Here is a 24,474-nt window from a genome sequence, read left to right on the forward strand (position 1 = left end):
AGTCAGCAAGTAAGCTGACCACCCAACAAGGCAGTCAAGCCAAAAGAACGACAAGTTCGAACACAAAATCCAAGAATGAGTCCCAAGAACAGAAACCTTCATTGAGTTCACTATCCCGATCCACCAGATCCTGGCATAAGTGAAGGACAAACCGTGGGTGAAGAGGCATGTTCTTCTTAGCAATTCTTTGGGAAGTGGGATTTAAAAATGCTTCAATTTTTGTACAAAGATTTGCATACGGAGGATTTTATACCTACGTTTTCTTGTTGAAAGTAATCTTTGTTCCCTTTTCCATTTCAATTTCTTTATTGTTTCTGTGGTTCTGGTCTATAAATTAACGATACTTCTTTATCTTTTGAGTTGTTCTGCCGAATTGGTCGCTCAAGACTTTTGGTCTCTACCCCGACCCGATGAAAAAAATGGGATCACTTCTTATGGACTTGTTGAGAATGATTCTGATGATGTTTATACTTTATAGTTAAACTGGATTTAGATGTTTACTTTCTCTCTGTGCTTGTTAGAAATAATTTGAGCAATATCTTTGTTTGTCTAGTTACCTTGGTTCTATCTGGATGAAAATTAATTTCTCTTGTGTTGTTTTCCATTGTTTTGATGTTTACTTTCTCTCTGTGCTTGTACTGAAGAAAACATGGATGTCAAACAAGAAAATGATGAGAATGTCATTCCTAACAAAGGAGTTTTCGGCAAGTCAAATGAAACCGCAACTCATAGGAGATGAGGTACCTGCAGTGGTCTCGAAGATACTGAACCTCAGTAGTTTTGAAGGGCGTACGAATATTATTGAATGGTAATCCAGAAGAGTTCTCTATTTTGAAACTGTTGGAAATTTAATATTAACTAATATTAATTTTCCTATTTGAATGGAAATTAATAAAATCCATTGGGTTAAAGACATGACCTTTGGGTTAAAGACATCTTCACATGGGGGGTGGCAACTCTTCAAACCAAGGGATGCATTGTTTGGGGTGACAACTCTTCAGACCAAGGGATGCATTGTTTGCCTTTTCAGATTGGGATACCTTTTTGGAAAGGGTATTTTATCATCTATAAATAGAGCAATCCTCCTGCAGTTTTAATCATTCAATCAATTCTCTACATACATACTTTCATATATAGAAAGCATTAGAGTTTTCATAAAGAGAGGTTCCTGCATAATTTTGGTTCAAAGTTCCTTGTAAATTGTAGTGCTTCTTTCATAAGGAGGGGAGCCGTTGTATCCTGAGAGGCGAACGCTAATGAACCATAAACACTAGTGTGGGGCGTAATTCGTCTTAAGGTCAGAGTGTCCAACACTTGCCTCGACTCAATTAAGGTTCTTCTAATTCAATTCTCCTTTTGTAAAAATCTGTTTTATGTGCAGTATTTATTCTGTTTATTTTATAGCAATTTAGCACTCATATTTTCAACAATCTTAAAACGAATTAAATCTGTGTTAATTGCTATATATATTAGTCTCTGTTTATGCATTTAGATGAAAAGGTGCAAAACAGTTTAAAATTGATGCGTATGTCAGCCTTATTGCATTACTGACCTGAGTTTTTAAAGTACGATTTTTTGTCTGTATCTCAAGTGCCTTACTGCATTGATGACTTGAGTTTTAATTAGTTGATTATTCTATATAGAGTTGATTTCCTTTAATTAACATTGATATTAACGCTGCAAACAGACAGCAACCAAATTTTAATTGTTTTTGTTATAAAATGACCTGGAATATGTGCGAATATTGAGCTGCACGTAAAGTAGATGAGACACAGTATTTAACGAGGTTCGGCTATGCCTACGTCCCCGGAGAGCAGCAGTAGTAACTTTTCCACTATGTAAAATAATAGGGCTACAACTTTAGTGTTTACAATATGTCTGGCTCACTGAATTTTCTCTCTAGGAGAATTTCTCTCTGCTCTCTCTTTCCTCTTTCTTCCTTCTCTTCCTCTTGTCTCTTTCCTTTTCTCTCTTTCCTCTTTTCTCTTTCCCCTTCTTTCTTTCCTCTTCTCTCTTCTCTCTTCTCTCTTTCTTTCCTATTCTTTGTTTCTTTCCTCTTCTTTTTCCGTTTCTCCCTTTCTCTTCTATCTTCTCTCTTTCTCTGATGGTGGTCTTATTTATAGGCTGAGAAAGGATACCCGTGAGTGTACAGGTGATAAGCTTCCAAAATATTTTGCTTAATTTCTTTGTGGGCCCCATACATGTGGGCTCCACATGTTTATTCTTTACAACACTCCCCCTTGGAGACCACATGTCCCTAGATTGGTTGCCTCATTAAAATCTTGCTTGGAGAAAACCTAGTAAGGTAGAGAACTGATGGAAGGAAGAAAGAAGAGTACAACAATCTGTATAGCATACTTCTGGATGCTCCCCCTGATTAATATCTCCCCCTGATGTCTTCATAACTATCTTTTGGAGTGAGAATCTTTCGGAGTGAGTGAATGATGTAGCCACCAACAATTCATATAGTAAATATATTTCCAGTGAGCTATCTCTATGTAAATTATAGAAATTTTCAGAGTCCGCGTTTCCAACAAAACCTGGGCTATTTGTAAGATCATATGAAAGAATATGCCCATACATGGTGTTATGCGGAGATAGCATCAAATATACCTCACATCATCCCAAAATGATGGTGATGGAGTTGAGCCTTATCTGGAAAATATGATGTCCGGTCCAATATAGTTCCGGAAAATCCTTAAAGTGCCCAACGGATAATCCTCATAAAAATGCTTCAATACTTTCTTAGAATAAGCAAGAATCTCGTTGGCATAATGCTCGATCTTTAAGTTGAGATAAATATTTCGTGAATTCTGCAGAAGCTTTTAATGTGTTGCAATCACATTATAATTAATGTACTCACTGAGGTAATTTATGCATATTAATATTGAGTACAAATTTTGTGCTTCAAGCACATGTCCTTTAGGGACTTGCTTTATGCAATGTCAATCCGCTCAACGGATTTTGTTTAAAAGGGATTAAACTTTATGACACATTATATAGTTTTAACCCAGCTATTTATACATCTTTAGGAAAATCGCTTCTGGCGATATGCTCCGTGCATTTAATAACCCTTAAAGATAATATGTTGGTCTCCGTAATTGTGTAATAAGAGGGGGCACAATTGAATCTGTAAATATGGAGAAAACCCAACATTCCTTGTTTCTGCCAGAAAACAGTGTGTCATACAAAGTAGGTATATTCCCTTTTATTCCGAACACCCAAGTATAACTTTCAGTATTGACAAATTTGGGGTTCGTACTGTGGGTTTGTTCTTTCACGTTCATTCTCATTTATAATGGAATTACCTCGTTCCATTTTGGCCAATAATATTGTCGACATTTAATAATTGAACGTGGTTCCAATCAACACAGCCCATTGATGATTTGAGTAGCTACTCTAAAATCAAAAATTGTCATTCATCAATTCATGATCCCACCATTCTCATTTGCATGCGCATGCATCAATTATAAGCATTTCTTTGCTTTTGGGTACCCAAGCCACTGCAGGGGGCTTTTATTATGTGAGAATGTGGATTATAACCTCCAATGGAGCGTTATTTTATAGTAGGGCGTGGATAATCTCCATTTAGGGAGTTGGAACATTTAGAACCCATATATCTGTCATGCTGCAGGCATGCCACAGATTAATACATACATGTCAATTAATTTATGGGACTTTAACCCATATAATTTGCTACGCATTAGGCGTGCATAATATCAATATTGACATGTCAAAGGATTGTCCTTTCGGGACTTCAATCCACATCATTTGCTACGCAACAGGCGTGCATCATATTGATCACTGCTATACCCATATTCTGTTCTTATGGGACTTTAATCTGTGCAGTGTATTATCAATGTATCCAACTTGCAATCTGTAAAATTTGCGTTAATAATTCATGGATACATACAAGCCATTCTTTTGGAACGGACTTATCTCCCCATTTGGTTACCTTTCAAGATAAAATATCAAATAGGTATATAAGCATAAAATAACACAAGTATTGCTTACATCCTTAGGTGGGAGAAACTTTTCTCAAGTATCATTCAAGCTCGTATCGGCCCAGTAAATATAAAGTATCGCTTGATGATCTTGTTATATCCTGCAAGAGCAAAAATCACAATTCTTTTCTCTGTCAAAAACAAATAACTCTCAGAGTTAGGATCACTGCATGGATTCATTCTTCAGATGTTCATTCTAAAGAAATAAAATCTCTTATGAACAGAGAGTTATAAAAAGAGAAAAAATGCAAAAAGATTGTGATATTGATTGCAAGGTAAGGTAAGCAATCAAGGAAGGAAGCTGGTGGGAGCAGACAACAAGCTCTCATTTCTCCTAGTCTAGAAGGACCTCAGGAGATTAGAGCATAAGGTCGCCTTCACAGTTCCCTGATGTAGCGGAAACATGATCAGGGATAGTCTTGCTTTCTGAATGGATGATCAGAGATAGTCTTGTTTCTCGGGCATATTGAGTGCTTACTGATAAGAAAAACAAGTAGATATCGCATCACTAGGTATGGAGTAAACTGGATGTCTTCTGCAAAGAAAATTTCGTTAGTAACACATTTATACACAAATACAATGAATAGGTAGAACCGGTGAATTTCAAATTAACCATAGGAAAATTGCGAGATTCTCGGGATACTTTTGAAAAAGTAGCTCCGTGAAATCCGTAAAGCAAGATCGGCTTTGAAAATAATACTTGAAAACGCCGAAAGTGCCGACAGGCATTATTAGAGGCCACGTGAAGTTTTGGACTCTAGGAAAGAAAAAGATAATATGGGGATTCGAGAAGATATTGGGGTCCTGAAAAACAGTAGCCATATTTCCTCCTATAGATATGGCCTTTGCAAAACTTGATTGGAGCAACTGCGTTTCAACTCAAATTTCTTCATTTTCTGAAACTTTAGTTTTCCTAAGACTTTCTTCGAAACCTTCTTAAAAATGGCTTCCTCTTCAAAGAATGCTTCATGAGTCTCAACAGGAGGTTGAGAAACTTAAAGGAGAGAATAATTCCTTGTTGAAACTGGTGAGTTCGTACTCTGTTGATACACTGAGAAGGCTAGACATGCTGCAGGTCTCTAATGAAAGAATTTTGGGAGACCACGAGAAGCTCATGGCCAAGCTTAAGAGGCGCCGTCCTCTTCCTTCAGAGGGTTCCAGAACATAATGTAATTTTATAGATTTTACAGGGCCTGCACCTTCATTGCAGGTGAAAAAAATCTATCTGTTGTATATTCCTGTAATAATAATTGCGCACATTCTTAAACTTGCACCTGTGGTTTTTACGTCTTTTCAAAATGACGATTTGGAACCTTGTGCCTTATAGGTTCAAATAACCACATTGTCTCTCCCAAATTGCATGGTAGCCCGGAACTTTTGGCCTGGGCACAAACTCAGAATTTATTTGCCCTTTTCAAATGGACATGAAATGTGAATTGAGTAAAAGCCATGATAATATCGCAATATAGTAGTGAAGAGCATTAACTACTATATACCCACAACTTCAAGTTTAGGATCTCTCATATATTTGGATCCATGGGCTTCCGGCCCAGATATAACAAAATATGTGGGGAGCCTCAATTCATTATTTGAGGTTTATATTGATATTATCCATTTCGCGGTGTATTCTTAACAACCGGAATTCACAAAATATATTTCTTCCTTGAGGTGTCTATTATAACAAAATTGAACTTTATTAAATTCATCATCTTCTTATGCCAAAGAAATATGTGGCATACCACAATTTGCAATAATACCTCAAGGGTTGTCCATTTAATTGTTGGAACTTCAGGTTCTCAACACTGTTAAATTTTGAACTTCAGGCCAAAGCCACATATTCTTATGGTATGGACATTTTTACAATTTTCTGTACATATTTCGGGACTTCAAGCCCTTACATAATTGTCCATATTTTGAGGAACTTCTGGCATCTCATTTAATTGCTCATCCATGAGTTTAAGGAACTGCAGGTTCCCTTTTGTATATAGTGACGGTTTACCCAAAATGGTTCATATTTATGCATACGTCACTATTCATGTGAATAGTACTATTCATCAAGTCATGAATACGTATCTATTCATCTGCCAGTACAGTTATCATCAATGTGTACGGCACGATGAAACTGCAGGTTCCCTTTTGTATATAGTGACGGTTTACCCAAAATGGTTCATATTTATGCATACGTCACTATTCATGTGAATAGTACTATTCATCAAGTCATGAATACGTATCTATTCATCTGCCAGTACAGTTATCATCCATGTGTACGGCACCATGAAACTAATACGGTACTGTTACATCATTAAGGAACTCTAGGTCCTTATTTACATGTCAGGGATCAAGGACCCTTAAGTCCGATCACATGTTTACAAATACAGTACCGGAGAGACTGCCAGCTCTCATATTAATATCATCATCAAGGATCTTCAAGTCCTGATGTAATTGTATGATGAGGATCAAGGAACTTCTGGTCCTGATCTGCATACTGTAAAAACTCATCATACAGCACAATTAATCCATAAAATAAATTGCTGATAAATAAATTACTGGTATGGACAATAAACCCGCACCATACTTTAAATAAATGTAAATGTGCGGTAAAATAAATTCATAAATTAAATTGCTTGCTGTATGGACGTTAATCCCGCACCATACCTTAAATAAATTAAATAGCTTGTTGTATGGACGTTAATCCCGCACCATACCTTAAATAAAATTAAATGTGCGGTAAAGTAAACGTGCTTGTATGGGCACTAATTCTGCTCCATACATTTAAATGAAAGCAAAGGCGTGGACGATAAACCCGCACCACCCTTTAAATATTGCCGTATGGGTAATAAACCTACACCATACCATAAATAAAATAAATAAGCAAAGGCGTGGACGATAAACCCGCACCACCCTTTAAATATTGTCGTATGGGTAATAAACCTACACCATACCATAAATAAAATAAATGTGGGGATAAAAACCTCTACCTTTCAATATTAATATTATAATTATATATATATAAGATAAACATATATAAAAGTAAACAATAATCGAATGATAAGGATGTGTTCTGTGTATATGCATGCTCCCAATTGCATATGTTCTTTTCTTTTTGTCATTATAATATATTAAACCAAAAACAGCTTTCCAACATATCTTATCATATTAAATTGGTTTTGTACATGTTTGAATTTAAGCCTCTGCTTTTCCAATGTCACCAGTACACCTGCATTAACCTTACTATGTATTAAATATTGTAAAGAAATAATAAAATAATGGAAAAGTTTAGAGACAAGGAACTTATCCTTCCAGTTGGTTTGCTCGTATATCTGTCTAGCAGACCACAGATTCTTCACTACTTTTATTCCTTACATCAACATAATGGTTAGTAGTATAAATAATAGTGCAGCACAAAAATTATACCTGAGAGCTTCTCGTGCTGATAACGTGTTATAAAATGACCTGGAATATGTGCGAATATTGAGCTGCACGTAAAGTAGATGAGACACAGTATTTAACGAGGTTCGGCTATGCCTACGTCCCCGGAGAGCAGCATTAGTAACTTTTCCACTATGTAAAATAATATGGCTACAACTTTAGTGTTTACAATATGTGTGGCTCACTGAATTTTCTCTCTAGGAGAATTTCTCTCTGCTCTCTCTTTCCTCTTTCTTCCTTCTCTTCCTCTTGTCTCTTTCCTTTTCTCTCTTTCCTCTTTTCTCTTTCCCCTTCTTTCTTTCCTCTTCTCTTTCCTCTTCTCTCTTCTCTCTTTCTTTCCTCTTCTTTGTTTCTTTCCTCTTCTTTTTCCGTTTCTCCCTTTCTCTTCTATCTTCTCTCTTTCTCTGATGGTGGTCTTATTTATAGGCTGAGAAAGGATACCCGTGAGTGTACAGGTGATAAGCTTCCAAAATATTTTGCTTAATTTCTTTGTGGGCCCCATACATGTGGGCTCCACATGTTTATTCTTTACAACAGTTTTCCCTTTTTAGTTGGCTTTCTTTTCCTTTTGTCATATATACAATACAAAGTTGGATTAATAGACAGTTATAGCCTTCAGTTGGTTTCTTTTGTTTTATACAATTCAAAGTTCAACAAATCTAAGTTACAGTTCAGAAATTTGTAAAAGTTTTGTTTTGTAAATTGTGTGGGACTTTGTTACTCTGTATGAGAAATGAGAAAGCATGTAGGACTATGTTAACAATCATAGATCATGCCAGCAACCATGTTGGTCATGGTTAGAAACCAGTCAAAGTATTTCGAGTGAGGCACTTGATATGAAAACTTTGAGGCTTCAAAGGGGGAAAGCTAATTAGTAGTTCTATTACAAAGAGCCTAAGAAGTGAAGATATTTTAAGAATAAATATCTCCATTGTACTACCTATAGAATGAGATGCATATGAACAAAGGGTACCAAAGCCTTACCCTATGTATAAATTGATGTGCACTTTATAAAGGAAAATTAGTTTTATAATGATTTGCTTTAATCAATTAATGAGGGTATGGTAACTAGAACATGTTAATTACATTATAAACATTGTTCTATTACTAATGCAACATTAAATTGATTTAAAGGAAATTATAAACTAATACTATAGAACTATTATCTCATTCTTTAAGGATAAAGTAAAAGTTTTCTACTTCTTAGGCATATGAAAAAAAATGATTAACATGTTGCTTAATACCTTCCACAGTTATGTGAAAATTGAGGGGGTGACAGACATGAAGGAAAATTTGGAATTCTATTTCCTAACAGAGAAAATGGAAATTTTCTAGATTAATTCATAAGCACCACGTTTTTGTGGAGAGAGGCTTTGATGTTCACAAGAGTTTAAATTTCTCTTATACAACGTATGAGAAGGTTAGAGACCTTCCTATAAGTACCACAAATGTGGGGGTGTCTAACTGAGTATTAGAAGGTTACTCATAAATTAAACGTTCAACGTAGTACAACTACTCTTGAATGGAATTTATTTCCATATATGAAATTATGATATAGTCAACCTAGTGGATTCAATATTTAAAGGTCAAACTAGAGAGTTAGTTGATCATCGAGGGGAATGGGAGCATAAGCCTAAATATTTAAAGTCTCCATAGCCATAGTGGATACCTAACCTAGTTGACTGGAGATCCCAAGATCTAGGTTCAAAAGGGACAACCAAATTATGGATGATTAAGTAGTAGCACTGCCGAGATTACATCTCCTACCCATGTCCTATGATGAAACAGTGCTGCCTGTAGCGTGTTTTAGGGTAATCTTTGATTTTTAATGATTCCTATAGCTTGAAAATATCGAGTGGGGTAGTGTAGGATACTCTTAATAGGAAGTCACCTATGTGAGTGTGAAATGAGGCCGTTTCTATGAGAACTTTTCAAGGCTTGAATTCTCTAAAGCTCTCATGAATACCAGGAATCGCTCAGGGCCAAAACGAGCACAACCGATCGAACCAGATATGTTTAGAAGGGTGTTGTGTGAGTGTTATTGTCTGGGTTTGCACAAACGGCTGAACAGTTCAAGACATCACGTTTACTGATTAGCCAAGTAAATCCGATAATAAAGTCCATTGGGTTAAAGACATGACCCTTGGGTTAAAGACATCTTCACATAGGGGTTGACAACTCTTCAAACCAAGGGATGCATTGTTTGGGGTGACAACTCTTCAGACCAAGGGATGCATTGTTTGCCTTTTCATATTGGGATACCTTTTTGGAAAGGGTATTTCATCATCTAGAAATAGAGCAATCCTCCTGCAGTTTTAATCATTCAATCAATTCTCTACATACATACTTTCATATATAGAGAGCATTAGAGTTTTCATAAAGAGAGGTTCCTGCATAATTTTGGTTCAAAGTTCCTTGTGAATTGTAGTACTTCTTTCATAAGGAGGGGAGTCGTTGTATCCTGGAAGGCGAACGCTAGTGAACCATAAGCACCAGTGTGGGGCGTAATTCGTCTTAAGGTCAGAGTGTCCAACACTTACCTCGACTCAATTAAGGTTCTTCTAATTCAATTCTCCTTTTGTAAAAATCTGTTTTATGTGCAGTATTTATTTTATAGCAATTTAGTCAATCTCAATCCTGAAGGTAACTTTCTTCCTAAATACTGATCCAATTATTTCTCACAATAACCAATACTAGGAGTAATATTATTGGTCTCTCAATTAGTTCTATATGTTTTCCTTGCAGATTATTTTATTTACTTGATATTTTATGTTGTCACATGCAGGTTTTCTTAATTGAATCATCTCTTGTTCCGGGCACATGGTAGAAAATGTGTTTTGTGGATGCCTTGTCATAATTGTGCAAACGAAGCATTTGCATGAGGAAAAACTGAATGCCTAAACAGATTTTTTGTATTTTGTCCCCCTTGTAATACTTCTATTCTATTTTTAAGATTGTGTTAGCTAGGCGTACTAGATGAGTGTGTGGATCGAACAAATGGATCGAGAAAATCTCACCTTTACACACATAATTAAGCTTCGATTCCATGTATTGACATGATTGTTAGAGTTTATATTTTAGATTTTCAGTCTCATCAAATTGGTATTTGCATAGATCAATGCCCCATCAATTAAAGGCACCCCTTCAAATTTTAAATATGAAAGTCTAATTTTCCCTAGCATAAAATAGCTATTTGAGTCCAAAGAATTTTATAAAAGAAAAATTTGTTCTCTGGGTTTGGATTTTTAAAAATAGGCCTATCAAATGAGTTTTTTGAACTTTGAACTTAAAATCTGTTTTTGAGTTCATAAAATGGGATCCAAGTAAAATACCAAACAGACCTTTAACCTTTCTCACTAGAACTCTGATCTAACCAAACAATTCAACTACATGATTGATCATATATTCATTTTTAAGGAATCACATACACATGAGTTTCATATATAGGAGGAAGGAATAACTACATGGCATAGTGCCAATTTTTTTTTTTTAAGGACATCTCATATTGAGAAGGGCGATAATATACTAAACTCATATACACAACACAGATGTTAGGACTCAAATATAAGACTTTACTAAGAAAAAGAAAACAATTATTCCAAACCACTGCATTAATGAGTCCAAATCACTATACTATTGAGTCTTTTGCATAAGTGCCATTTTATTGAAGGAAAGAAAAAAGCTCTGGATTTGTCTCTACTTTGGGCCGAAAACGCCTACTGGATTCCTCTGGGCCGTTAATTCTTCCTCCCAACTCTGTCACCTTCTTTGTCCCTCAACAAATTATTTACCGAAGGCGTTCCAAGCGACGTGGTGAAGTTGATTTTCGCGCCTCATGCAAGGTTTTTCCGAGACCGATTCAGGCAGCTCTGAACCAGAAGACTTGTCTAGAAACTGTGCGTTTCATTCCTCGTTGGCTTTACATTCTCTGTTTATATGATCTCCATTTCAAATTCATTAGTTTTGCTGTCAAATATGCCTTTTGTTTAGATAAGAGAACCAAAGGAAGCAGACGCTATGTTCCTCAGAAGAATTCTGTAGCATATGCATTGTTGATTACACTTTACAGGTAACTGGAATTTTTCTTTAGCTAATATGCACTGCAGTGCACTCTCACACAGCTGTGGTTGAATTTCTTTTGTCACTTTTTTTTTTTTTTTTTTGTGAAATTGGAGTTTTCTGATGTTAAGTTATCATCCGGGGAATTGGAAATGGGAATGAATTTATGCGTAAATAGGATCTTATCGATGCAGCTGAAGCAAGTGGGCTTTCTCGTGTGCCAATAAGGTATGTTAATTTATGATATTAGTTCTGTAATTATCTTTTATTTTATTTTTGTTTATTTGGGTTTAATTTGAATGTATGTGATGTTTTGAGACTGGGTTCTCTGCTCTTTGGGCCAGAGAAGGGAAAGGGAAAAGCTGGACGCTTTGGGAGTTCTGCAAGGGAGTGGTATAGTGGATGGTCCTGCATGAAGACATTGATATCCAAGAGACAGGTTATCAAATCGAGTTGCCCAGCAAAGTATTTCTTTTGTTTCTACATTTCTTTCTCATGTTTTGTTATGCTGTCTAGAAATTTAATATTTATCTTATATCAATTTTCTGCCTCTGTACTTGTAAATTTGAATGGCAAGAGCTCTCGCCTTATGAACTTCACAAATTTACGCAGAACAAGGAAAAATGAACCACATGGTCTTTATGAAAAATGAATTACTTACAAAATCATTCACAACTAAAAAGTATATAGTAGGAAAGATCTGTTTTCATATAAATGATCATTTACAGATGGACTATCATGTGAAATTTATTAGAATCGTTGTTGTACAGTTAGTTCTTTTCTGTTTAATAGAAGCATGTCTTGTCAAACCGGCAATGGGCAAATATTTTCTTGTTAGGTAATTGACATTTGAGTTGATTACAGGCTTAAGCAAATAATGATACTACTAGCTATGGAACCTTGTTCGTGGTATGGTTAGGTTCAACCTGATTTAGTACTTGCTTGAACCAAATGTTTAGAAATCATGTATTATGGCGAGCAGTTCTTACAAACGTAGACCTGGAAATTGTCAAGTTACAGTTTGATTGCATTTTTGCTATTAGAAGATGGTAATGCATGTAGAAACTGCAGGTACATGCTTAGTCAAGAAGGTCAGGAAGCTGCACGTGAATGTCTCATGGGGTCTAGTATGGAAAACCCCATTGAAAAAACTGCTAATGCTAAAGTGCTTTCTGTTCTGGATGTGGACAATATTTCATATCAGGAGCTTGCTCATCGTGACTCAGCCACGGAAATGATATTGTTATCCCCTACTGTGAGTAGGTGGAAGAAATCATTTGATATTCCACGGCTATACATTGTGAAGGTATGTCTCTTACTAGCTTTTTAATTTTATCTTGACTTGTGGACTGGGAATAATAATCAGTTTCGATCTTCATTGATTTATTATAATTGCTGACACTGTCCTTTTCAAGATTAAACTTTTAACTAAAGAGTTTGGTCTTGGTTGCTTAGTTCAGTTTAGACCTTCCCTCTGATTTGGGTTTTCTTTTTCCATAATATCATGTCATGTCAAGTGATATGGACCCACTTTCCTCCCTCTTATTTCTTCCCATCCTTTGAAGCTCAAAGGGGAGTCATTTAAGTAGATTTATATGCTAAAATGTTGATAAGAAATGTGTTACAATTATTTTGAGATGAATGAAGTTAGTTTGGAAATGATTCCTGGTAATATTTTGAACAGAGAAAGTTGTTTTTATTTTTTGCTTTTTTTGTGCACAAAAATTGACTGCTTAGTATTTTAAGTGGAGTAGAATCCAGATCTTGTTTTCCGAGGAAAAAATTTCATTTTATTTGACTGCCTACACTTGTTTGTTTGTGAAATTTCAGTTGAGGCTTCCTCAAGGCTTCTTCCAAAATATACCTATGTGGCAGAACCATGAATCATATATGAGGCTTAGATTCTTTGGATCCTTGTTAATAAGTTTGATGCCTTCTTTTGAATTGTTATATATCTGAAAATATCATGTCAAATTGAAAGTGTCAAAATAGTTCCATACGGAGTTTTACTAAAAACCATACTTTAAGAGTCACATGCGAATTTTAGTTGTAGATTTGCAACACTGAAGTAGGAACTTCTATGGCACTTCTTTATTAGATTTGAAAGTCACCTTTTCGAGTTCTGTTGAACACTGCTGAGTGTACTGTTATATGTTGCTCATTGATTCGTTGATTTTCTTAGAGTCATCCTGTGCCCAAGTCTAGATCGGATGATTTCAAAGCAAGTTCAAATGTCTTTTCCTTGCCGCCTTTAAGCTTTGGGGAGACATTTGAAGATGCATATGAAGTGATCTTGATTTCGGATGATCGAGAGCAATTTGCCACTCAGGGGTCAGTAACTTATTTCTTCTGCCATATTTCTTTTCATTTTGAAGCTAGTGAAAGATACTTCTTGTTCTTTCTCGACTTCAAAAGAGTTTTGTGGTTAAGTAATAATTATTTCATAATGAAAGACAGAGCAATAATTTATCAAATTAATTTAAAGATTTACGAATAAAAAGAGAAGAATCAAAGAGTGGGAGAAGATGAAGGCTGAACAGAATTAAAACATAAATATCCCCCAGTCTTCTTCTCCGATCAATCCCCAGCCCTCTTACCACCTCAATTGCTCGAAGGGAGGGAGATCAATGAGAGAGAAGAGAGAGGGGCGGTTGTGAGTGAGAGCATCTTCCCCTGTGTATTTCCTGAATTTTTTAGATTTGTCATGTCATCATGTCTGTGTCGTGTATGTTGGATTCTTGCTATTGTACTATGCTCAATACTAGTGTTTAGTCCTATTTTTTGTCCATTGTTTTGCTAGTGTTTATAAAACTGTGATTAATTTTGTATCTATTGTGTTTAGATCACGACCTGGGAGAATAATTGAGAATGTTCGTACTCAATTCAAAATCAAAATAGAGGTCAGTTCTCGAAGTCTGTTATGTGCTAGTTTTTCTAATACTTTCATTGAACATTAACTAGATTTTGAACTGTCGAGTATCCTTTTCATATGTTTTACTTTGTATCAGTTTCACAAAACATGGCAACTTTTGGTTCTGCTTTTTGTTACTTTTTGTGTGTTTGTATTGTGTTGACATATTTTGCTACTTCATGATTGAGTCAGCTGAAACTTTTAAATACAACGAGGAAACTTTTCATGGTTCCCTCTTCAGTTATGAGATAGTCTTTTATGTAATGGCACAGTGAATTCTGTGAAGCTAAGCTAATGGCCTTTTTTCTGAAAAGTATATACCTGTAGAATTGTCAGTAATATATTGCAAGTGTGTAATTTTTTTGCATTTATTTTTGTTTTTCTTGTTACTTTTTGGTTTGTTCCCGCATTTACCGTGAATTTAGAGTATGCAGTTTTGAGAACCTAAGACATTGCAACTGGGGCTTATTTTGGCCTTCTATAGAGCAAAAACCCCACCATGGGACTTTGGTTTCCCCTATATGAAGCACTCAACTGAGTTGATCCATTCATCCTTGGATAAGTAAGTAAGTTTCATTTTCACCTCCCTGGGACATCTTAGTAAGGCTGCATGTCTCCTCAGTGGCCTTATTCTTGCCTAGGCTTTGCAAAATCTCTCCACTTGCTTTGAGTCCTATAATTAAACTCCACATTTTTCACTGACTTTTACATTTCTCTCTTGCTATTTATGATGACAAAGTCATACTTCTAATCCATTCTACTTGTATTTACCTTTTTGTAAATAATTCCCTTGCTAAAACCCGAACTCAGATTGGCTAATTTTCAGTTATAATTTTGAGAACTTGCAAGTATTTGGCTTCGGAACCTTCCATTCTTCTTGTTAAAAATATTTTGGTTTGTTGTAGTGTTCCGTATGTGTTTCTACTTCAACTCTCAAATTGTTGTGAGTATTAATCCGCATGGCATCATAAAATGATTTTTGAGATTTGTATGAATAGTGAATTTTCTAGTTGTTATTTTACGATGTAAACAATTGTGTCTTACTAAACTTTCTTGTCTTTGTTCTTGTTACCAATCTTCTTTCCACTTGTTGGAGTTAACAAATTGACTCTTCTACAGGTTAGGAGGTTACCAGTTGGAGATGGAATCTGAGTAGCTCGTCATAAACATCTTGAGAGTGAATATGTACTTGATTTTATTTTTGAGAGGAAGAAAGTGGATGATTTACATTGTTCAATCAGAGACAACCGTTACCGGGATCAGAAACTGAGACTTTTGGTATTGGCTCTTAACGAAATGACTCAAGGTTTTGTCTTTATTTGTTTTGTGAAGTTGCTTTTATATGTTGCATGCATGTTATTTTACAGATGTTGCAGCATAACTAAGCTGTTTTTTTACATACTCAGTACCGCACAACTAGTGTTTCTGGCTTTAGCTTCTGGCTTTAGCTTCAACTTTTAATATGAATCTGCTTTTATGTTAAATAACCAACTTTAGTTAGAGAATGAATAGGAGAATATCAAAATAGAAGGCTGAAAACAAAATTTATTTTTACTGAATATATATACACCTATTGAGGATTTGTAACATTTTTCTGTGCTCATGTCAAGGATGACGAATTTGAAAGGAAGCTCTTATTTTCCCATATGTAGACTGTGTTGCTTGGTAGGTATTGAAGATAAGCATTTGTTTGCTTATTGAAAGTAGATGAATCAAAAGTATGGGTGGAAAACATGTATGCATGTTGTGTGGATAACAGTACTTGAATGACAATAGGATATCATCCTGACTATGTTTGTGCAAGGATACTATGATGCACCACATTCAAGGGTTGTGAATGACTACAACTGATTAGTTATGACTAAACAATGATTGGTTTGTCTTTGTTTCTTATTTATTTTGCTTTCTATTTATGCTTGGCTCTTTTGGCTCCAATATTTACTAGAGAAATTTGTGTACTTCTAGTGTGTGTTTACATGCATTTGATGGTTTAGCTTTCCTGGAATGTTGGATTTAGTCTAGGCTCTTTGTCATCATATATTGTTACTGTGAAATTATATTATTTTTATGTTATGCTGATGTGCTTGGTCTTTCCGTTGCGTATATTAGAGGTGTGGACTTAAGAAACTGATATCTTGTGGAAGGTGATCCAAATTGTTCTGAAGCTGCAGAAAGCATTAAAACAGCGTAAGCATTCCTGTAATATTCTTAATGGCTCCATTTCTTCCTGCATGACTATATTCGTTCAGTGTGTATCATCATGTTTAAACTAGGAAAATAAACCTCTGGCCTTGGTTAAAAGGTCTATGGTATATACTTTTTGATCTTGTTATGAAAAACTAAAGATTTACGCAAGATATAATTGTTATTTGTTACTTTTCCTTTTAATTATAAGCTGCACTACTTTGTATGCCTGCTTGAGTGTGGAAGAGCCAAAAGGCCCTGAATTCAGCATCAACGGTGCTTATCTTACCCGATTTAATTACACCGAAACCAACCATACTCTCTCCTACAAGCTCCCCCTCAACATCACCCTCACAAACCCTTACAAGGATCCCTTTGAGTTGATTGACAACCAAGTCACTGCATACTATTTAAGAAAAAAAGATTTGGCGTTGTCACCTTGATCGACAGCCAGACAACGTTTCGCCTAGAAGCCAATAATACAACCATCTTTCAGAATGCAGTTGTTCAAGGGTGGAAGCTTATGGTGTTTGAGGAACCCTTGCTTCTCAATACTACTCACCTTTACAGTATTGACGTGGTGATTGCTTTCAAAGATAAGAATCAGGTGATTGGCGGTGAGGTCATGTGCAATCTAAATGTTCCTTTGAGTTTTAACGAAATATCTTGCAATGGTTACAAGCCTACAAAGTGCTTCCAGGTTTTTCTTGAATATTTATGATTGCCATTTGGAGCCCTCCAGAAGTACGCTCGAAACATTGATGTGTTAATTAATTTCAATTTTCAACTCGTGCTTAGCAAATAATGTCAATTTTCAACTCGTGCTTAGCCAAACCTTTTGTAGTTAACTCAACCATTACGCTCGAACTCTCATGGCACTATAGTAGGGATCCCGAGCTTCTCCATTTAGAGATTGTATATTTACCCGCATTTCATAAAATATGGACCATCCAAATAATTCAATGCGTGAGAACACACCCACTTAATAAGTTTGCAATTTTCTTTAAAATTGACGTTAACAGTCCCTTTTACGGAAAAAAAAACAAAATAAAAACGGCTAACAATCCCTCCATCTTCGTTGCAGTAGCACCTACTCCTAGTTCTTCCTTCTTTATTGCTTTGTCTATATAACCCTATTCGCCGTCCTCCTCCTCTCCTTCAAGTGCTGCCATGAGAATTATATATCATCTTTCTTCTTTATACAAAAGAAATACTCTGCAGTTCAAAAGGTTTCGTGAAGAATTTGGCCTAAGTAAAACATGGCATGATCTGCAAATTGTTTCCACTCTTTGTGCAAATTTAATCACAAAGAGTGGAAATAATTTGCAAGTGCTGACTTGTTTTATAATTATAGTGAAATATAGTTTAATTTTAAGATAATGGCATAATGATTTTTTTTTCAAGGCATGAAACTAAAAAAGTCAAACAATGCAATCGATGGAGAAAGTGAAGAAATCAAAGAAATTAATTGAAGGACGAAACAAAGTCAAAAATATATATAAATGAAGATAATCGAGGCTAATCAGAATTCGATGCCTCTTTAAGAGTATAATAAAACCTCTTGATTGCTACCATTTGACAACAAAACCTCAGATTCTCTACATTGACCATATTATACTTCTCAAAATCTTAATAGGAAAATGATAATGATTACAATATTCATTAATATGTATATTTTCTTTCTATTTGGGTAAAATTCTGTTCATATTATGGTAGAAAATTTTACTTATAACCGGATTACACTGTTTTACTATTTTAATCAAAATATTTTATTACGATATTAGCGAAAATTAGAAAAAATATTACCGCCGTTGTATGGAAGTTTCACTGTGAAACAGAGACCGTCAAATTAGTCGTACATGTGTTTGTCATAAACGAGACACGTGAATTATTATTTTGTTTGTTATCTTCTTGTTTCGTCAAGATACCATTGACCCATGAAAAAAGTAAAACAGTAAACCAATTAGAAAAGTCCATTGAGTTGTTAACCTACATTTCCGTAACATAATTGGTAGATTAAGATTGTCATTAACTACCCTGCATATTTTATCTTCTTCTCCTTCAGTTACTTACTAAACTGAAAACAAAACCAAAAACTCTCTCCACCATCCCCCGGATTCGAAGAATCCAAAGTCTAAAACCAAAAGAGAAATAATTGAGCTGCGGAGTGGTTTACTGCTCGCCTTTTTCCCTCGCCCAATTCAAATCTGCCAGATGGCCTTCCTTGTTCCACTGAAATCTCCAAATCCCTAAACCTAGCACTCTGTAAATCCGTGACACACAGAGCAACCAAAATCCCCAAAAGCCATACCCGTGACCTGTCTCGTGAATTCAATTCCTATTGCCTAAAATTAAACCAGAATCAAACAAACCAAATCCAACTCCCGAAACCCACTAACTTCCAAATTCTAAAATTGACCCATTGAATGCGCACCCAAATTCATAACGCACCCAATGACGCCATGACCACCCATCATCTTCGAAAACCCATAAAACCCATCAAGCTACCATGTTGTTCTTCATCCAACAAACCCAAATTCCTCTTTCTCATTTCCATGGCCTCCTTCCTCTTCCTCGCCCTCCTCTCCCTCACTATCTTCCTCTCTCTCACCTCCGCCGCCCGCAACCACCAACCGCCTCGCAGCCACGTCATCTCCCCCAACCCTCAGATCCAGCAAGCCTGCAAAGCCACGCGCTTTCCCGACTCATGTCAGGCCTCCTTAGCCGGGCTTGTCACTAACCCGAACACCACCCCAATCCAGATCATCCAGTCCGCCATCCAGGTGTCCACCGATGGCCTGCAGACAGCGCAGAAGATGGTCAAGTCTATCCTAGACTCGTCCGCAGGCAACGAAAACCGCACTACAGCAGCTAAAAACTGCCTCGACGTCCTCCACAACTCCGAGTACCGCATTTCGCTCTCGACCGACAGCCTGTCACGTGGAAGCATTAGAAACGCACGTGCCTCGATGAGCGCCGCGCTGCTCTACCAATACGACTGCTGGTCGGCCCTTAAGTACGCCAACGACACACAGATGGTCAACCAAACGATGTCATTTCTCGACTCCCTAACCGGAAAATCCAGCAACGCCCTCAGCATGATGTTCTCGTACGACAACTTCGGGAACGACACCAAGTCGTGGGCCCCTCCCAAGACCGAGCGCGACGGGTACTGGGAGCGGGTCGAGGGCGGAGGGTCCGGCCAGGAGGTTCGGTTCGGAGTGCCGTCGGGTTTAAAGGCGGACGTGACGGTGTGCAAGGAGGAGAGCGAGAAATGCTACAGGACGGTGCAGGAGGCGGTAAAAGCCGCACCGGATAACGCGGGAGCGAAGAAGTTCGTGATTCGTATTAAGGCTGGGGTGTACGACGAGATCGTGAGGGTGCCCTTAGAGAAGCGGAACGTGGTGTTTTTGGGCGACGGGATGGGCAAAACAGTAATTACCGGGTCGTTGAATGTGGGCCAGCCCGGAATTTCCACGTACAACACTGCCACAGTCGGTAGGTCATTGCATACTTTTTTTATTTTTTTTATTTTAATTTGCCATTCGAACTCGGTAGTGAAAAAAAAATGCAGTAGATAGCGATCACACTATTTGTGGTGCGGTGGTGTGGGCCCGCACCCACGTAATTGTGGAGGATGGGTGCGTGCAGTACATGCTGGAACACACTCTTATGTTGCGGTCCATCTAAGCAATTGTAATTTGTAAACGTAAAGAATGGTGGGAAACACTTTCATGTGTTTCTGAAGTAAAATGAACTCATTCTTTGAGACATGGAAGTATTTAGTCGGAATGGGAAGAGAGAGAGAGTTTATTCAATTAATCTTGTTAGGTATGGGTGCTTAGGATAATGGCTGGCTAGTACTAAGCTAGGGGATTTGAGAGGTATTATGGCATTAAGATTTTCAGGTTTATTCAAAGGCTTAGCTTAAGATTCCACTACTTGTCGTATTTGGTTTGGTATTGCTGTCGCACATGACTCTCAAGACACCGAGAGAGTCATGATGATATTGCCAAGGAACATTTTTATCAGAATATTTGTGTGTCTTGTTTTGAGCAATTAGCAATAATTTTGTCCCAAGACAAAACAGAGAAATGTGTTTCATTCAGTTTGGCACTTGTTATTATTTTGATTCTCATGTTTTCTTTCTGGTTTGCATTTTTCCACAACTTCACCCACGTTTTGTAGGAAATAAATGTGACATGAAAGCAACAATTTTTCCTTGAGCTTTTTCCTGTTATGCTTGATAGTTTCCTGAGCAAGTGAGGATGCTAATTGTTTCTTAATACTTATTATGCAGGAGTTCTTGGTGATGGGTTCATGGCCAGTGGCCTCACAATCCAGAACACAGCAGGCCCTGATGTCCACCAAGCAGTAGCCTTCAGATCAGACAGTGATCTCTCTGTAATTGAGAACTGTGAATTCTTAGGCAACCAGGACACTCTCTACGCACACGGCAACCGCCAGTTCTACAAGTCATGCAACATCCAAGGCAACGTTGATTTCATCTTTGGAAACTCAGCTGCGGTTTTCCAAGACTGCAACATCCTCGTCCGCCCTCGACAACAGAAACCCGAGAAAGGCGAAAACAATGCAGTCACCGCCCACGGCAGAACAGACCCCGCACAGTTGACAGGTTTTGTATTTCAGAACTGCTTGATCAACGGCACGGAAGAGTACATGAAGTTGTATCGCAGCAAGCCCCAAGTGCACAAGAACTACTTGGGGAGGCCATGGAAGGAGTATTCTAGGACAGTTTTTATAAACTGTAACTTGGAAGCTCTTATTACCCCAGAGGGATGGATGCCTTGGAGTGGGGATTTTGCTTTGAAAACCCTTTTCTATGGGGAAGTTGGTAATTCTGGAGCTGGCTCTGATTTGTCCAAGAGAGTGTCATTTAGCAGCAAGATCCCATCCGAACGTGTTAATACATATTCTGTGCAGAATTTTATTCAGGGAAATGAGTGGATTTCGACATGAAAATTTTATAGGAATTTTCAAATCCGTTATAACAATAAATATTAATTAGTAGTGAGTGTACAAGAAGCTCATATCAAATTATTAAATACTTTTTTAGTGGAGCTGTGGAGGGAAATATGGTTGATTTTTTCTTTGTCAGTTCTTGTAACATTTACCCTATAATGTGCCCTCTTTATTATAATTTACATTTCTGGTTGGCGTGAGATTTGAATGAGTCATGAGCAAAAGGCCATCAACCATCACTGATTTATTTCTTTCGTTTTCAGAGTTTTCTGGGACATTGGACGAACAAGTTTCAACCTCAAGGTAAGTCGCATTCGTTGAACAAGATGAGAGATCCAAATTGGTCTGAGAGACAAAAAATGGAAAAAGTCTGCAGTCTTGTCTGGGTTGATTGAGAATGAAAGTTGAATAAGAACGTGTATTTTCGACCACAATCTTCATTGAATAACACACGGAGAATTGAGATTCAATATTCCAACCACACGGTTTATTAAATTGGACATGTATGTCTTCATAAAAATAAAATATGGACATGTTTGAAAACAAACATTGAAGATTCGTTTGGTACATCGTATTAGATTCTAAATTGGAGTAAATAGTCCATATCGTCAACTTGTATTATTTAATTACCCGACTCTTTTAAACAGTTTGGACTTTTTTCATCTTCTTCTCCCTATGATTCTCCTACGCAAGAGGCACCAGTCAACGGTTGGGGTTGGGGTTGACTCTCGCTTCATAGCGATCGACCACGTCCAAGTTTGTGAAATTGCAATTCCATGGGTTGGTGGGGTTGGCATACCCAATAGAAGAAAAAGTCCCCAGGATAAAGAGAACATCACGAAGTCAATTCTGCAATCAACGGATATTTCTCCACCTATCGAGGGAGATTTTAACAAGTCCAAGCTCGGCTCTGACGTTCTCCCCTTTCAACAAGTCCGTTGTTTATTGCTTTCATCAATTTTCTTCATTTTGATTTAAAGTTTTATACTTTCTTGATTTTTAAGTTTTATGTTTGTTTGTTTATATGCAAATTAATACATGACTTGTTTGTTGGGTTGGGTTGCTGTAGATGTCAGAGCAATTCAACCAGGATTTGACTCTATCTGGTAAAATCTCAACTACACATTTCAATATTGCATTTGAGTTTAGAGGAGGATGGTAAAAGGACGATGTCAACACAAAAACCATCAGAAAGTATGGTTTTTTTTTTTTAAAATATATCAAAATGTGATTAAAAAAAAATTTCCCATCAATAAACATCCCAAGTTCTACAATTATAATAATGAGTTAGTTGATGTAATCTTGTCTTATAGATTTTGACAAAAATAAAAGAAAGAAAAAAACTTATCATATGTATAACTTAGTCAAACTATTTATCCGGAATTATATCAAACACCTTATAATATTATGGATAAATAGTCAATACTATCCATAACAAATTAATATTAATCGACATAAATGAGTCAGTACAATCCCACGTACCAAACGAGACCTGAGGGTGTAATTTATAAAATTAAAACCCCATGGCCTATATTGAAAATGACCTCATGGGTCTTTTGTAGTTAGCTTTTAAATATATAAGTTTGTTATTAGGTGGGCATTGAGACCAGAAAATCAAAACATCGAGCTGCACCGAATGGGAAAAAGGAGAAAAAATCGTGTTGACTAAAAAGTCAACAAATTGGCACCGAACTAGACCGGTTCAAATCGGTTCCAGTGTCGGTTTCACAACTTACAAAATCGAACCGGACTAGACCAACTGCGTATTATTTTTATTTTTTTTAAAATTATTTAAGTCCAATGCTAAATTTATAATCCCATAACTAATATTTCCCCAAACTCAACTTCAAAGCACCTTTTTCAGGCCCAATTATATCTCTTTGCATGAAATTGGATCATTTGTGAATTTTTAAGCCAAAAAAATAAAATTTTAGTTGAAAGTTGTAAAAATAAATAATTTGAAAATAAATAAAATAATTTCCTGTCCAAAACTGAAAAAACTGGAAACTGTACCGGAACAGGTTTAAACCGAACCGACCGATTTCATAATATTTTTCATCAAAACGAGACCGAACTGCACCGGTTAAATAGTAATAGTTCCAGTGTGAGGTAGAAACCAAACCGGACTGAACCGCTCCACCCCTACTTTGAAGTACTAAAATTTTCTATATTTAAGTTTTAATATTGAAGATGTTAGGTTAGTTAACTAGGGAGTGAGTCTGCGCCTTGCATCCAAATTCTAGTCTAGATATTTATTCAAAAACCTATTTTAGCATGACATGTTATACAAAAATTCATATAGAGCCTATTTGGAGAGAAAAACCCAAAACTAGTCACTGTTATTTTCTAATTGGTTAATATAAAATTTTAACACATTAAGAACCAAATAAAAAATGACAAGTGAGAGCAGCTCGAGCAGTCCACCGACAGCCGACAGGTTCGGAAAAAAAGAAAAAGACAAGTAATTAGTTTTGGGTTTTTCACTTATAAGAGTTTTTGTATATTATGTCATGGTAAAATGAGTTTATTAGTGAAATCCTCATTCGAGTCCGCCTCCACATCAATTAGACTTATTTTAGACTATCGCTTGAACAAAAATTTATTTTATTTTTTATAATACTATTTGAAATCAATTATCAGAATGGTTTGGTTATAGTTAGAAAAATTGATATTTTATCCTTTTAAATCAATAAAGATAATTTTCTTAAATAATAGCATAGAATAGATTATAAAAGAGTCCACTGCAAGACCATTAAGCACAAAATTTTGGTCCCCAAAAAAAAAAAAAAAAAAAAAAACGCACACACACACATACACAATATTTTGTTAGGCAAAGTGGTCAAATTGGTTGCATCAAAGTAATTTACGGGCTTTCGTCCAAAAAAAAAAAGTAAGTAATTTACG

At 36.4% G+C, this 24,474-nt stretch overlaps 1 protein-coding gene and 1 pseudogene across 1 annotated transcript; both read left to right on the forward strand.

Moving 5' to 3' along the window:
- On the forward strand, window positions 11,269-16,758 carry LOC109947368 (annotated as a pseudogene).
- Window positions 18,585-21,772, forward strand: LOC18787350 (probable pectinesterase/pectinesterase inhibitor 51). Its single transcript, XM_007218913.2, has 2 exons — window positions 18,585-20,085; window positions 20,888-21,772. The coding sequence occupies exons 1-2, from the start codon at window positions 19,014-19,016 to the stop codon at window positions 21,565-21,567; spliced, it is 1,752 nt and encodes a 583-aa protein (XP_007218975.2). The 5' UTR covers window positions 18,585-19,013; the 3' UTR covers window positions 21,568-21,772.

This window comes from Prunus persica, chromosome G2 (assembly GCF_000346465.2).
Source record: "Prunus persica cultivar Lovell chromosome G2, Prunus_persica_NCBIv2, whole genome shotgun sequence".
In the NCBI taxonomy this organism is placed as follows: domain Eukaryota; kingdom Viridiplantae; phylum Streptophyta; class Magnoliopsida; order Rosales; family Rosaceae; genus Prunus; species Prunus persica.

Excerpts from the sequence above, each read along its gene's own strand:
- LOC18787350 (XM_007218913.2), top strand. The coding sequence starts at position 19,014 with ATGCGCACCCAAATTCATAACGCACCCAATGACGCCATGACCACCCAT. Across the intron at positions 20,086-20,887 it reads GTACAACACTGCCACAGTCG|GAGTTCTTGGTGATGGGTTC; the intron begins GTAGGTCATTGC and ends CTTATTATGCAG.